Source organism: Limulus polyphemus, unplaced genomic scaffold (genome assembly GCF_000517525.1).
Source record: "Limulus polyphemus unplaced genomic scaffold, Limulus_polyphemus-2.1.2 Scaffold677, whole genome shotgun sequence".
NCBI lineage: Eukaryota > Metazoa > Arthropoda > Merostomata > Xiphosura > Limulidae > Limulus > Limulus polyphemus.
This window is the reverse complement of record NW_013666287.1, coordinates 430,620-447,927: the sequence shown is the minus strand read 5'-3', so window position 1 is coordinate 447,927 and position 17,308 is coordinate 430,620. Positions and strand designations below refer to the sequence as shown.

Here is a 17,308-nt window from a genome sequence, read left to right as displayed (position 1 = left end):
ATTTTTGTTCAATAAAAATCTTTCAAATGCGACTGTAGCTTTTTTTCCCAAAAAAACTTTGTCTTCAAAATAAGGGTGCGTCCTATATTCCGAAAAATACGGTAATCTTTCTTCGTATGTAAATAAAATCGTTGTAAGTTGTTTCTTTCGTGATAGTTAGAATGTTATTTAATTTAAAGAATTTTCTTCTATAGCTTTTGTAGGTCATTTTCTCGGTTTGATTCTAACAAATCTGTTTTTATTTTTTTGGTATCTTTATTAAATGGTTGAAAATTTTGTCTAATTTCTTCTTTTATTAAAGTCTTATTTGAAAAAACAAAATCTCATATTCTTAGATCGGCTTTATCGTGTGGTTAAATTCTCGGAAGAAAAGCACACAATTCAGACACTGGAAAACACCAGGCTCTTATTAATCTGAGTTGGAATAAACCATGTATTATTGTTTGTTATTTTGTCAGGAAACAGTTGATGAAACGTTTATCATTTTGTCAGGAAATACTAGATGGAACGTTTGTCATTCCATCAGGAAACACGCGATGAAACATTTGTCATTTCGTCAGGAAACAGTTAATGAAACATTTGCCATTTCGTCAGGAAATATTCGATGAAACACTTATCATTTTGTTAGGAAACACTCGACGAAACGTTTGTCATTTCGTCAGGAAACACGCGATGAAACATTTGTCATTTCGTCAAGAAACAATTAATGAAACATTTACCATTTCGTCAGGAAACAGTTAATGAAACATTTGCCATTTCGTCAGAAAATATTCGATGAAACACTTATCATTTTGTTAGGAAACACTCGACGAAACGTTTGTCATTTCGTCAGAAAACACGCGATGAAACATTTGCCATTTCGTCAGGAAATATTCGATGAAATGTTTGCCGTTTCGTCAGGAAATGTTCGATGAAACATTTATCATTTTGTTAGGAAACACTCGACGAAACGTTTCTCATTTCGTCAGGAAACACGCGATGAAACATTTGCCATTTCGTCAGGAAATATTCGATGAAATGTTTGCCGTTTCTTATGGAAACATTCGTTTAAACGTATATGTGAACATTCTCAGCCAAATTAAAAAATTGTTTCCTTACAAAAGAAATAAAGTTGTAATTATTCCAGTAAGTGGACTGTCAGATTATATAAAACAAATGTATTGTGGATTTAAAAAAAAAAACGTACAAGACTGGGCTATTTGTTACGTTACACAAATGGATCCTTTGTTCTTAACTAACTCTATATCGACTTTATAAATACGTACATAAGAATAACCAGTAACTGCGTGGAAGAATCGGGTATGTACTGCTGTTTAAATTATTTATTTTCGCATTATATGTCGACCTCAACCAAATGAAAAAATAAATGCCAAAGGTTTGATAATCACAGATTGGAAATTTCAAAGAATTCTATAAGATTTAGTTTTAGCTAGTGCATAGTATTATTTGTTTCAACGGTAAGCTTGAGGGCTGTAACACTGTAGTTCGGGGTTCAATTCCCTACGGAAGGCACAGCATTGTATAGTTTTGTGTTTAACGACAAACAAACAAGCACAACTAAAATTATTGCATATCTAATAACCAGTACGTTTAAACTTTAAGCCAATACGGAGGGCACAGCACAGATAGCCCATCGTGTAGCTTTGTGTTTAACAACAAACAAACAAATCAAATGGAATTCGCACCAAAAGCACGTGCAATTAATACCGATTAGTCGAGCGCTATCTATTACGAGCTTAGTGTTATTAGACTGAACGTGTTTTTTAAATCTACTTCTATAGTACTGTTAAGAAAATTCAGAACAACTGAAACTAAACCTTTAAAATCCTTTCAGTTTTGATTTTTTTTAAAAACCGCTATTTAGTTGCAATCACGGACATAAGTTGGTCTAAATACCGCGTCCGGAAAACGTAATCTATTTTCCTTTTTTGTCACTGAGCACTGCTGTTAACTGTGCCATTACAGTTACGTTTCTATTAAATTACCTGATATCATGGAAGAGATGATTAGCGGGAGGATCAACATTTTCAACATCCTCATCAGGATATCTCCGGGAAACGACACCAGCATGATAGCATCCTCGCCATAGTCAGCGAAACGTGCCAGGAAACCAATCAGTACACCGAGTAGAACACCCAATACAGTAAGAATCAGCAGTAAGTTGTCCTTTGACCAGATCAACACCTAACACAAAAGGAGAACACTGTGATGAATAAAATATTTACGGTCTAACCAGTTTCTTGCAGGAAAGGTACAAAAATGTTTTATTTGAACAATCAGACTGTTTAGCAGTTTAGAATATAAGAATATACGTGTTACTGCAAACGTTAACAGATTTTCGGTAAACTGAAATTATTTTGAAATGTTATAAATTTAACTATTGTTCGTAGAGTTTCGGCTTTAATGAACCGCTACTGCCTGTATCTGGAATGGATCAACGTTTCGGTTTCTATACTTAGGCCTTCTTAAATGGTGTTACAAATTTTACTATTGTTCGTAGAGTTTCAGCTTTAATGAACTTCTCCTGCCTGTATCTAGAATGAATCAACGTTTCTGTTTCTATACTTAGGCCCTCTTTAGGTCAAAGTGACTGTTGTGGTAATGACGTAGAATATAACGATTTTATTTCGCGGGAACAGCAAAGCTGTTAAGCCTTCTTCTTCTTCTTCAGTGCAGCATTAAGCTTAAGGTTTTTTATTTCTTATTATCAAACAAAAGATAGCGAAATTTGTATAATAAAACTCTAAGTGCAATAGGGTGCTTGTGTACAAATCAACTGTAGCAAACAAACTTCCCTGTGTAAAGACGCAAAAATCTACACTGTGCCGATCTCGTTGGGTTAACGGAATTTGATACCGTAACCCTCATTTGATTATGCTATCAGATTTATTACCATGGACTGACGAGAATTGACATTACTATCCTCATCTGGTCCTGCTACAAGCTTTTTTACCATGGACCGCCGAGAGTTGATATCACTATCTTCATCTGGTAATGCTTTAATTTATTTACTGGTCATGCTATAAATTTTATTACCATGGGCTGACAAGAGTTGATGTTATTATCCTCATCTGATAATCATGCTATAAGTTTTATTACCATGGGCTGCCGAAAGTTGATGATACTATCCTCATCTGGTAATGCTTTAATTTATTTACTGGTCATGCTATAAGTTTTATTACCATGGGCTGCCGAAAGTTGATGATACTATCCTCATCTGGTAATGCTTTAATTCATTTACTGGTCATGCTACAAGTTTTATTACCATGGGCTGACAAGAGTTGATGTTACTATCCTCATCTGGTAATGCTGTAATTTTTTACAATGAGTTGAAAGAAACTGATATTGTTATATTCATCTGGCCATGCTATGTTGTTTTTATATTTTATGTGAACTGAGGAAAGCTGATATTACTTGAAGCTAACATCTAGTATTCGTGCGATTAGTACGAGAATACTTAAAATTTTAAACATATCGGAAACAACAAAGTGATATAATTAAGGCTTGGGGTTTTAAGGTAAAAAATTAGATTCCAACACTGTGTCGGTGGAACGTTGTTTACTGATTAATATATACCTGATGAAAGTTTATACTAGTTACACGGTACACCACCTGGTGATGTGCATGATAAAACCTCTAAAACCGAACGAAGAAAATCATTCCAGTACATGTATTTACCTACACATCAACAACATGTGTAACGAGATGTCTTGTGGTTTGGTTTATTTTGAGTTTCGCGCAAAGCTGCACGAGCTAGACTAGAGGGAAGGTAGCTAGTTAACATCACCCACCGCCAACTCTTGGGTTATTCTTTTACCAACGAATAGAAGGATTGATCGTAACATCATAACGCTTCCACGGCTGCAAGGACGAGCATGTTCGGCGACGGAGATTCGAACCCACGACCCACGGATTGCGAGTAGAGCACCCTAATCACCAGGCCATGCCAGGCCTATATCTTCTGGTAAAGATTTCAGTATTCTCTGCTCAGTAAAGACCGAAAGAACGTTGCAGACAAAGACTTTATTAATTATACATTTGGAATCAAGTCTAAAATACCTTTTTATCCTTTCCAAAATCTTTCAAAAGATATACTATTTTCTTGAATGTTACTTTCCTTAACAATATTGATTAGAATATTTAATATATCTAATTTTATTATTTTCTTGTTATGCTTTTATTATGGCGATTATTTGCATAATTAGTTTAGTATAAGGAATTAGGGCTAGCCTAAATCTCCTGAGCTCGCCAAACTTTATATTATTGGGTTTACGGCTGAGAATGTCGTTAAGAGAGAGAGAGAGTACCCAACTGATGAAATAATGCATTCTAATCTTTATAAGTAAGAATGTAATAAAGGTGTATTTATTTAGCTATAATCATTACCGAGTTGATTTTTATTTTTGATACAAGTAGATAGGCTATACCGATTGGAAATTAATGTTAATATTTATTGATCTTTACCTGGTCATGATATTTTTATCATGAGTTGAGGAGAGCTGATATCATCATCATTAGGTCATGTTATCTTAACTGATAATGACTTGCAACACATACATGGCATGGCACACCGCGTGGTTTCTAGCTTAATTTTTAATGATTTAGAATACATACATGGCACACCGTGTGGTTTCTAGCTTAACATATAATGATTTACAACACAAATATGACACACCGTGTGGTTTCTAGCTTAACTAATAACGATTTACAACATGCACATAATATGGTTTCTAACTTAACTAATAATGACTTACAACATGAACATAACATGGTTTCTAGCTTAACTAATAATGATTTACAACATAAACATAACACGATTTCTAGCTTAGCTAATAATGGTTTACAACATAATCATGACGCAATAAAGCATTGTACCCGAGGAGAGAAATGCAACATTATTTATTTGTTTTCTTCATCTCGATTGTCCTAAACTACCAGGCCATTTGAAAATAAAAAATAACATTATTACTTTAAATAGTTTGACCTTTGAAAAAGAGTGTATAAGATCATGTCAGTGTCATTATGTTACGTGTTTTTCAAACATCTGGGTAAAGACAACTCAAACATTTTATATAAAAATACTACTTCATAAGTAACGTACATGTTTGTGTATGTGTCACGCATGCGTCAAATTTTTGCAGTTCCTATGTGCCATCTCTTATTAATATTGACTGACGTTATTATTTGTTTAGTTTAACCGGAACGGCTCTAGTTCGTTGCCAAGGTTACGTGTGAAGGTAGACAACGTTTATCATGCACGTTGTGCTAGCTTTTGGCTTTTATAACATTACCCGGTTTTCGGAGACAAAGATAAGTCGACCAACACCACTGTTAGTACTTTGTTGATTCGATACACACAGATCTCTCCACTGAATTCTATAAGCAATCTCTGAAGTCTACAGTTTTGAAATATTTCAGAACGGAAACCTGTGGCGTATCACAGTAAACGATACTAACCATCTAAACTGACTTTAAATGTAGGAAGTAATAATGTATAAAGAAACTTTTCCAAATTGACATCATAACAAGTAATTAGTGAAAAATTAATCTTACAGTTGAAAAAAACTGTAACTAAACAATGTTTTGTAATCTATGTTACCACATATGTATAACTATGTATACATTTTGTAATCTATGTTACCACACATGTATAACTATTTATACATTTTGTAATCTATGTTACCACACATGTATAACTATTTATACATTTTGTAATTTATGTTACCACACATGTATAACTATTTATACATTTTGTAATTTATGTTATCACACATGTATAACTATGTATACATTTTGTAATTTATGTTACCACACATGTATAACTATGTATACATTTTGTAATTTATGTTACCACACATGTATAACTATGTATACATTTTGTAATTTATGTTACCACACATGTATAACTATGTATACATTTTGTAATTTATGTTACCACACATGTATAACTATGTATACATTTTGTAATTTATGTTACCACACATGTATAACTATTTATACATTTTCTTCATTTTCAGAAGTAAAAACTTATCACAATCCCATAAATATATGTGATGGAAGCAGAGGATTTACAGAGTTCGATAAATGTATATGTGATGGAAGCAGAGAATATATAGAGTTTGATAAATGTATATGTGATGGAAGCAGAGAATTAACAGAGTTTGATAAATGTATATGTGATGGAAGCAGAGAATTTACAGAGTTTGATAAATGTATATGTGATGGAAGCAGAGAATTTACAGAGTTTGATAAATGTATATGTGATGGAAGCAGAGAATTTACAGAGTTCGATAAATGTTGGAGATTAATACACTAGATTATTTTTTATTGTTACATTTGTTTCAGATTTTGTGATTAGAAACAAACACGTGCAATCAACGAGTTTGGTTTAAATGTTTGCACAACACACTCGCTACAATAGAAGCATCAACTCACACAAAGATATAAAAACCAGTGAAACTTGGTAACTTATGAATGAGTACACATACTTTCAAATTAGCATCAGTTAATAGCAAATCCTTAGGGCCAATGTCCACAGTTCAACACCAGTCATGTTAGTGTGAGTAAGCTTAATCCTGTGAAAGTTTAAATCACGTGAAAACATGTCAACACTGGCAACAAAATACCTAAACTATAACACATGATTAGATAAAGTTAAAAACATTTTACTGTTTATAATGTCCACCGGGGTTTGATTTTCTGATGTGGACACAGAAGATAGCCCAATGTGGCTTTGCTCTAAAACAAACAAATTGTTTGTAATATATAACTTCGAAAACTTAGATCTGTCACATTCGAAGATGAAAACCATCCTACAAGTAGTGATGATTCAGAAAATATAATGACAAAAACGAAACCTCAATCTAAGCTGGATTTTACATGACTTAGTTTGTTATGTTTTGTTTTTGAATGTCGCGCAAAGCTACACGAGGGCTATCTGTGCTAGCCGTCCCTAATTTAGCAATGTAAGACTAGAGGGAAGGCGGCTAGTCATCACTACCCACCGCCAACTCTTGGGCTACTCTTTTACCAACGAATAGTGTGATTTACCGTCACATTCTAACGCCCCCACGGTTGAAAGGGCGAGCATGTTTGGTGGGACGGGAATTCGAAACCGCAACCCTCAGATTGCGAGTCGAGCGCCCTAACCACCTGGCCATGCCGGACAGAACATGACTTAGAGACAACACGGAAACTGTAACGTTGTAAGTTGAGAGAGATAATTCACTCCCCGGGAACTCAATTTTGTGTTGAAAGTATACGTGTTCATGGTTGATTATTTTCAGAATCCCCCTGTGTCATAACAGCATTTCACTTCTTGGGCCCCTCCCCTCAAGTAATGCCCCACCCCCACAGTAGGAATAAAGGCGCGCCGCATGCATGCTCTCACCTTTCCTTCTTGAGATCCTGTTAATACGAGTAACGAACCACTAGTATCAGCTGTTGGGCTGGTGATGCTGGGAGAGATTTGTCCCGAAAACCCGTTGCTGTGGCTACGAAGGAGAAGCGGTTTCTGTTCTTTCATTTTTAAAGATTTTTTTTTACCTTTAAATTCGGTTTAGCATATACTTCTTACACGGGCTGTTCAGACGCATGGCTTTATTTAACCATTTTTCCAGCAAAGCGACGTTCTAACGTAGCTGACAACATCGTTTATGTACCAAAAATATATGTATTTTATACAGTGTAATAATCTCTTAGTCTGCGAGTCTAACTCGGATTTATATCTTTTGAAGTAAACTGACGTTTTACTATAAATACCATGAACAACTTTCGAATAATGGAAAACTGTTAGGCCTAACAGCCGGGCCTATAGTGTATAGCGGGATCAGAATGAGTACGGTATAATAACATTGATAAGGATAGAAGACATTACAGCCGTTTTCACAGGAGACGCTGAAGATCGATACAACTGTAGCCGGGGAATGGAGACTCGATTCCGACAGGGCGCTTGAATAAACAGACTGGCGTAAGTCTGGATCTGTGGACGTTGGCGCACTTACGGAAATTGTACAGTAAATGTCTTGCAAAAACTTAAAGCACAAAGTTAAGTTGTGCTTGTACAATAATCGACATATCGTCACATGGCGACGAAAGGGTTGTGCCATGGTTACATAATCAATATTCACCACTAGTTGCAGCGTGTACTAATAATAGGAAATACGCTAAAAACTTAGATTTAAATAAAACAATTATAATCTCATGCATTAACACCTGGAGCTGTGACGTCACATGTTGGCTAATGCCGTTTATTGGATTATACAATAAAAATATACGGTAACTATGGTTAAGACGTGCAATTGTCAAATAGTAGAACATTTTAGGTATGAAGAAGGAATTTGAAAATAATGGTATCAAGTATTTGTAAAACGTGCGTGAAATAGACTACCCGCTTTATTTTTATTCATAATTTCACTTTGAAAATGTCCTGCTGACATTACCTATAAACCATTAGTTAAATATAGTGTATTCACATTTTCTTTGACCACTACTTGACCATAATGAACGCACATTGTTTTTAATCATTACAATACAATCACATTTCTTTAGCTGATACTTGATCTTGAAATAATACAATTTACAGTACATTAATTATTGTGTTGGCTTCTAATTGTTCGTGACAACGTTAGCTTGAAAATCTATTACTATTCAGGCTCAAAATATGTAGTGAACATTATATTATTTGATGATTACAATGTCACTTTTAAATCACTTTATTAACGTTGGGCTGTTGAAAACATGTTACTAACTTTGGTTTGGTTTTCTGTTGGCTTGCTTGTTGTTGTTAAATACAAAGCTACACGCTGGGATATCTGTGCTCTGACCACCACGTGTATCGAAACCCGAATTTTAGCGTCGTAAGCCTGCAGACTTACCGCTGAGCCACTGGGAGCCACTGGGAGGCTAACTTGAGTAAGATATATTATTTGACTTTGATTATTTATCAGTTTGTTTGTAATTAAGCACAAAGCTACACAATGGGCTATTTGTGCTCTGCCCGACACGGATATCGAAACCCGGATTCTAACGTTGTAAGTCCACAGACATACCGCTGTGCCACTGGGGGGCTTATTTATCAGCGATTAAGAGAAGTACAAAAAGTAGTAAATTCGTAATTTAAAAAAAAATCTGTTAACTCCCATGCTTTCAAAAAGTAGGACTTTTTTTCCGTGAGAGGTTGAAGAAGAGGTAATGTCTAACCTCTTAAGATGCTTCATCAAGTTTATTTAAATGTGGGTAGAGGCACCCCTTTTTATACTTATTAGTACACTTCACCTTTAGATTAAGCTACCTAATTTAGTTATGCTAAAATTTTATGTGGTACTACGCTGCTTTTCTAGAAAAATATAAAATCTAGTTTTTAATTAATTGATAATTTCAGCCAGAAAATATCATGCCCAAATTTGCTTAACTGATAACACAGGCCTGCGATGGCATTATTGTCTAGAAATATTTACATGTTCTACAGTAATTCCTGTACGCTAAATCCGAAAAGGATATCCATTTTTCTCCATCACGTACAGGTTTTTCCCAAAATGTCATATGTACTTTTACATAAGTGAATCATTTTCATTTAAATCGGGTCACATTTTGTTATGCTTAAAATGTTGACAACCATTGGCTATAGATTTCTCTAGACCAATCGCGAAGTGAGTCTTATCGATCGTTCTAGAACCCACGAGAAACACACATATAACACACGAGAGTATATAAACAGTTAACAGGCCGCATGAGTTGTAATTTCTGGATAGTATTTGCTTGTTCGTGCACCTTGACATTATTTTTTTCTTTTTAATATTATCTATTCGTCGCTATGGTAACAAGCAGTTGCGTAAATGACCCAAACATGTTCTGTTATATTTGTGGTAAATTTGTTGTAAATTTGATCTGAGTAAGAGTATTATTTCTTCCCTATTCATAAAAAATCCTTACATAATAAAACAACAGAATATTATTCTCGAAATCTGCGTAGCTGAATTTTAGAAAATCCGTTATTAAAAACAAAACAACTTTATGAAGTTTAAAATCGCAGGCCTGTGTTATTTAAACTTGAAATGGTGTTACCACATTATTTAGTGGGGTTAATAGTGAATGCTTGAGGTTCTCTGCTCTTCTTGGAACTATTTTCTACATTGTCGATAATGCTCAGTCTGAAGACTGTGATCATGTATTATTGTCCGTCACCACATCTTCTATGCTAACTCTATATGGACGTCGGCTTCCAAAAACACATTTAAGCAGACCAAACGTAGAAAATACGCATACGAGAATTTGACAATGTGTGTGATCTAATGGAATTGCTGTAATACCAATTCCTTCGTCCATTTTTCTCATGAAAACAACTACCGATTTCGAAATGTGTCTGGATGCTTGTGAACTTTTGGTTTCTGAGCTTTGGTCAACTTACAGTTCTTGTGTATTATCTTGTTAAAGGTACAATGAGGCATTTTTGTTTGTTTATAGGTAAGCACAAAGCTACACAATGGGCTAATTGTGTTGTGCAAACTACGAGTATCCAAACCCAGTTTTTAGCGATATATGCCTTCAGACTTACCCTGTACCACTGAGGGCACAAGGAGGTATATCCAATTTCAGTGCAATTACTTTTTGGGTTGGAAGGTTCTTCTTCGTAACCATAATCTTTACTTTGAAGATGAAAGACTGACTTGGGGTGTGGTTTTATTGCCCGTTGATATCCTAAACGCTCTACTTTATGAGTTTTTCTGCTTTCTTGGCGAACACTGAAGACTCCCTTCTTCGAAATGTTTTATCCTTTTAGCTCTACTCTTAATCTTTTAAGAAACTTGATTTATGCATATCCTTCATCAGAAAGGGCTATGAAAAAATCCTCTAACGATAAGTTTATCATGGTTTGATCAGAAATTCACCAGGAACCGAATGTATAGGCCCAAAAGGTGTCGCCCGCGGTTCTTCAGTTCCCATCTGTGGTGACATGCCACTACATTACCATATGCGGGTCTTTCTTGTAAAGTCTGATTAACCCCTGTATGATTTCACCGTTAAAAATGTTATCCATTTTTAAAAGTTTCATATCAATTAAAAAGTATTATAGGCTTTATTTTACTACAGCGGCAAGTCTACGGATTTACAAAACTAAAATCAGGGGTTCGATTCCCCTTCGTGGACACAGCAGATAGCCCGATGTGGCTTTGCTATAAGAAAAACACACAAAAACAAACTTATTTTACTGATAATTTGACATTGAGAACATGTACCCACATTTTAAAATAAATCCTATATTAATTTACAGTGTGTGTCGTGTTTATTTGTCCTTGAACTCTTCGAAAGACCTGCCAAGCTAGTAGGGCCAAACTTGACAGGCGGGTCCGGCGTAGCCTGGGGCTGTGCTTTTCTATATGGCGTAGTCCCCCTATTAAGGGATACCAAGAGGGGCTAAAACGCAACTGGAAAGTCACCCACGTATGAAGGGGTATAGGAGTAGGTTTTCAGAGTGGCTGATCCCTACTTCGGCATCGCATTTTGTGTTCCTTGCCACCTAGGGGTCCCACAGGCGCCATGTTTGAAACTGTGTTTACACTCCCACTCATAATGAGGTACACGGGCAGGTGTTCTAACGGGGGGTTATTTTCAGGGACGGACCCTTCTCCCTTTGAGGTAGCTATAGAATTGGAGATAATCGAAGGCCCCCCAGTGGACTTACAACGCTAGAATCCGGGTTTCGATACCCGTGGTGGGCAGAGCACAGATAGCCCATTGTGTAGCTTTGTGCGTAATTACAAACAAACAGATAATCGAGGAGTTTCATCGGTACATTGGAGCCTTTGAGCCCTCTAGCGGAATACGGGTATTTTATACTAGTATTGATGATTTTAACCCTTAGATAGTTTAAATACTTTATTTTTATTGATAATGCAACCATGGACATTTAGTATCTACTTTTATATTTACTGACTTTTTACCTTGAAATTCTACTAACTATTTAATATTTAAAAATAATTCAAGTAGAAGATAAGTTGCATCTTTATTTCTGTGGTTACTTTCACCGGTCAAATAAGCTCCCACTTTTTCTTATAAATAGTTTTAACCTTGACAATTTATTATGATTTAAATTTTTGAATACGTTATTAAGATTATTATGTCTGACAACTTGATTTCAAACATACGTCACCTAAGACATGTTAACACACTTTAGTTTTTTATTTATGGAAACGTAACCTCAGCAAGAATTTGACGAAGAAGTTTCACCTATAACCTTTATCACTAAAGGTCCGAGAGTAGTCCACTGGTAAGTGTGCTGAACTGTGGATTCGTGGGTCCACTATTCGCATCTCGTTACTGTCTCCCCCCCCCCCCAAAAAAAAAAAACGAGCTCCACACTTTGGGGCCGTGTGTTCATTATAAAAACGTCTGTCAACTCCCACTATTCGGTCAGACAAGAGTAGTCGGTGGGTGCTGTTGACTAGCTGCCTTCACTGTAGCCTATCAGTTCTAAATTAGACACGGCTGGCGCAGATGACCCTGGAGTATCTTTGCGTGAATATCCGAAAGTAGACAAACATAACTGGAACTAGAGCACTAGCCTGGAGCTGGATATTCTATAAATCCCGATAGTGCTGAGTAGGAGTTGATGTTATGTTGAGTTATCATTTCCAATTTTGTGTTTATATTTTTAGTCACATGGGAGCTCTAATTTCACCGAGTTTGTTGTAAAAATTGTTTGGATAATTTATAAGTGCATGAGTGTTTTTTTTTCTTAAAGCAAGGCCACATCGGTCTGTCTGCTGTGTTCACCGAAGGGAATCGAACCCCTAATTTTAGCATTGTAAATCCGAAGACTTACCGCTGTCACACCGGGGGACTATACATGTTTGAATACTTGTTATTAAAATTACTCCCTTGTTTCTTTTTCTTTTATATAGTCGAAAAGCAATTTTGTTAAAGATTTGTGTGTTTTGTCTATTTATTGTTAAGTACAAAGCTACACAGTGAACTATGTGTGCTGTGCCAACCAGGGGTATCAATACTCGACTTTGAAAGTTATAAGCCTTTAGACTTTCCTTTGAGCCGCTAGGGACTTAATCAAGGAATGCTTACGAAGTTAGATTTCTTCAATGTAAAGTTGATTCACGATATTTGAAACTATATCTGCATTAATTTATTCTAACATATAGTTCTACAAAATTTAAACGAATTTTCGTTACATTTCTCAGAAACTGTAAAATGTCAAGGTCATAAGATTCTAGCTTTAGTGAGGTATACAGATTAAAAGTGAACATACCATGGTCTCTTGTAATTTTCATTTTCTTACGACACTTTAAAGTTAAAGATAATTTATTTCATATTTTTTACGTATTCTTTTGTATCAGCTTAAACGAATTATACTTTATCTTTAATTTTAAAAAGTGCCTACTCAGTACAGTAGCTGACTTTATTTAAACCTAAACTTTCTAATATCTTCAATTCCATAGCCAAATCTGGAAGCTGTATCCTCAGTGGGTTAGAATGCATTATAATACAACATTGTTTTTTGTTTGTTTGTTTTTTTAATTATGCACAAAGCTACACAAGGGCTATCTGTGCTCTGCCCACCACGGGTCCGCAGACATACCGCTGTGCCATTGGGGGGCCTTTCTGCTTGCATGTTTCGGGTTTAGTTGCACTCACAACGTTGGCTTTGACTACGAGTTATTTTAGTATAGACTAGAGACAAGACTCAAACTCATAGATTTATAAGATTACAGTATGTTTCACTGGTTGCTGGGAGGTCTAAAATATTTACAGAGTAGCTTATGGTTTTCAGTAAATTACAATATATGCAAGCACAACGCAAGCAGAAAGTCGTTATATTTTAGAACTTATGAGTCAAAGTTTTCCTATTTTGTTGAATTTTAGAGCCTCTTCTAGAAATACTCTAATGAAAATTATCGGAGAAAACTATGAATTATCCGATTTATTTTGACACACTTCATAATTCTTGATGCTGTGAAAAATTTCTAGTAATACCGAATAACTAATCAGAGCCACTTTACAGATCAGCTTTAAGCACCATGAACCGTATAAGCAGGCTTTGGAATTACCAGAACTAACCCTATACACTCATACGTACTTTTCTTTATCATTGACGAACAGAAGGTAACGGCAAACATACACGAAATTTAATTGAAACTCCTAGCATATGTCGACTCTCTTATCAATAGTAGTAGTTGTAATATATCGTTTAACAACTGTCGTCCAGTTTTAGTTAGTGACGGGAAAACTGAGAAATTGCTTCCCAACTACAGTCTGATAATACGCCAGTTTTACGCAGCCAATGAGGACATCCTGAGTAGGTGGCGTACATTCATTTTTTATTTATTTTTTATACCTATAGAATATTTGGATCGTTGTAGTTACTTTCATTGTCATAAAGCCTGCAAATAAACATTTCTACAACAACATGGACTGTTTCACTCGCGCTAGGAACTTATTTAAAGTGGTTTAAATAAATTAGCATTTGTAACAAAGAACTTTGAAGCCTCTTTTTATTTTCATTTTTTTTCCTGATGATGAGGTTTGGCTTATTGTGTCGCACTCTATATTGGCTTAGTAAACTATAACAACACGTTTAACACATGACCCAAGATTTCTATTATGAATAATAATGTATCGCTGTTGTGTACATTAATCTGTCGTTAGACAGATAAAATTCGGTCAATATTAAGACAGGAATATAAGCATCAAGCGTATTTATATTATGATCCCTTTTAACTTTGGATTATAGCACCATAGGAAGAAATAACATACGCTCTCTGCCTCCCTACCACTTGCACACAATGAGGCAACATAATGGCCGATAGTTGGCCCAGAATGATTAATATCTTAAAAGCTATAAGACCCTATCCAACAGGAAGAGACTGTTTGACAAGTTCCTCATAAAGTAATACTGCTTTTATTCCCTTCCAGGCCTTCTAAGTCTTTTTCTTCTTGGTGATTTGACTATTTAGTATCTGTCCTGTCTGGGATACATATGCCTCTGTATGAATTAAAACGACGTGTCCTTTATTGGATACTCTAGTTATTGGTCAAATATTTCAGATTTTTGTAAGCATTTTAATCACTTTCTAGATAAATATACAAGTTTTTTTTTTATATATACTTTTTTTGATTGGTGGTTTTATTTTAAAATGTATTGGAACCACCAAACTCACTGGAAATTCGGGATGATTGGACTAGACTTTTTGGTTGGCACTTTTATCTTGCAGATAACCAGCACGTTTATTGCACATTTTTGAATTTAATTGGGCTTTTTTCGTTGATGATTTTATTTGTCAAACCTGCAAATGTGTTAGAACCAGCAGGGTTATTAATGACGTACATAAGAACGATTCCTTCAGTGTTAGAACCAGCAGGGTTATTAATAATGACGTACATAAGAACGACTCCTTCAGTGTTAGAACCAGCAGGGTTATTCAGGACGTGCATAAGAACGATTCCTTCAGTGATGCCCCCGATAGCTCAACGATAAGATTGAGCCCAAATTTGAGGTTTGATCCCTTCCACTACACAGCACAGATAGTCCTTTATGCAACTTTTTGCTAACCAAAAAACAGGTTAAAACATTATCTAATCTCACGGGTAGGACAAACTACGTTTTCTACTATTTTCTCACACGTTACCTACTTTCATAGGTAGGACTAAGTTTACATTTTTATAACTCTTATTTTCTAACTGCCAACTTGCAAGTTTACATCAATTTTTTTATCATAAAATCATTTTGTAATCACTTCTTGAATGTTCCAGAGGATGAGGTGTAGAGAAATAACGATTGAAACTTACTTACACGGTTAACCTGTTCCATCCAACACGATCAAAACAAGGTTTTCCCTCACTCTAGTTATGTAATACATGGAGTTAGATCTGTCTCGCTGAATGTGAAATCTCTCAACACGTCATCAAACTTTGTAAAGAGGTTTTCTTTTTTATCTTTTGTAACAGCACAATAAATGTTCCTTTTTAGATTATCATCATTACTTGGACTCGCTAAATCTAGACACTTCATCTTCAGGGTCCTGATATTTGTAAACCTCTTATGTATTTGAAGTTATTTTTTTTTACCCAGATTGTCTTCGAGGATCTGCCTCTGATTCAATATGAGGGTTTATACCAAAGTTAAACCTTTTTCTTTTAATTTGTTAATTCTTTGTTTGAAGAGATTTAATCTGGTTTGTTCATTTGTACTTTTCCTTACGTTATCTCCATAACTTGTCTTTAATTTGGAGTGCTTATTATTTTTGAAATACAATGTAACACATCATGGTACTTTTTACTCCTGTTCTCTTCCAAACTGACCCAAATTTCCTAATTTTTGGGTTGTAATATAACACTGTATAACCATACAGAAAAATACGGATTCGTGTAGTACTCTCTTTGGATTTTATAACTAGATGAATTCGGATTTTCTTCAAAAACACACACAGACAAAGAATAAAAACTCTTAGAGAGGGTCAGATTTCAGATGAATGTTGTAATGTGTGTAGGAACTGTTTGGATTCATAAGCAGTGTTGGTTGACCATAAAGAGGTAATTTTTAATTCCTGGCCAAACTATAAAGATGTTGGAGTTGAATTCCAGTTATATGTACAGCTGTTCTATAAGTATTTTCACAACATAAGTAGCAATTTCAATATCAACTGGAAACATTCAACTCGGTATTATTTCTTCTTGTGCCTCCTTCATAATGTTCTTCACATTAAAGTGTTCATCTTTTGCAATACCATAGGCATGCTAAAGAACTTTGGGTTGGAGCGAGTTCGGACGTACCAACTGAAAGTTTTCTTTTAGACATGTAACGTTATCTAATTTTCTAAACCAAATGCTGTACGTTTTTTAAATAAATCAAACTCATATTAATGTATTTTACTTCGTAGACTGTAGGCAGCTGTTAGTTCATAAGACATTATGTTAAATCAAATTATTGGAGATTTTGTAGTAAACTTGCTATCAGATCTTAAGAATAACGAAATGCTACGAACAGTCTCGATAACGCACGACTCAGTTTAATGGCTACAATTAAATTAGTAATATTAACTTTAGTCAAGTATCATCTTTCTTGGACATTTACCTTCTCTTTCATACTATATTTACACATTTTTATGGCAGAACTTTGGAGATTTCTCCAACATTTTATGAATAAAAATAGGTACTACATAAAATAAGGTAATAAAGCGACCATAGTATAAGCAGGAACCTAAACACTCCCCTGAGTTCGTGTATGCTCCCAAATATTATCCAATATTATCAATTCCTAATACTCTGCATGATTTTTGAACATATTTGTTTTGTATTA

The 17,308-nt window shown here is 35.1% G+C and overlaps 1 protein-coding gene across 2 annotated transcripts in view; it reads right to left on the bottom strand.

Moving 5' to 3' along the window:
- The window catches only part of LOC106459896 (excitatory amino acid transporter-like), a 75,835-nt gene that overhangs the window by 20,638 nt on the left and 37,889 nt on the right, over nt 1-17,308 (bottom strand). The window contains exons 1-2 of one of the 2 annotated variants that reach the window (XM_022386474.1): nt 7,391-7,955; nt 1,986-2,184 (exon numbers count right to left, since the gene is read on the bottom strand). In XM_022386474.1, the coding sequence (XP_022242182.1) occupies nt 1,986-2,184; nt 7,391-7,525 (334 nt within the window). In that variant the 5' untranslated portion in view covers nt 7,526-7,955. Of the gene's footprint in view, nt 1-1,985; nt 2,185-7,390; nt 7,956-17,308 lie in introns of those variants that run through there. The other variant, XM_013919568.2, reaches the window with a different exon arrangement.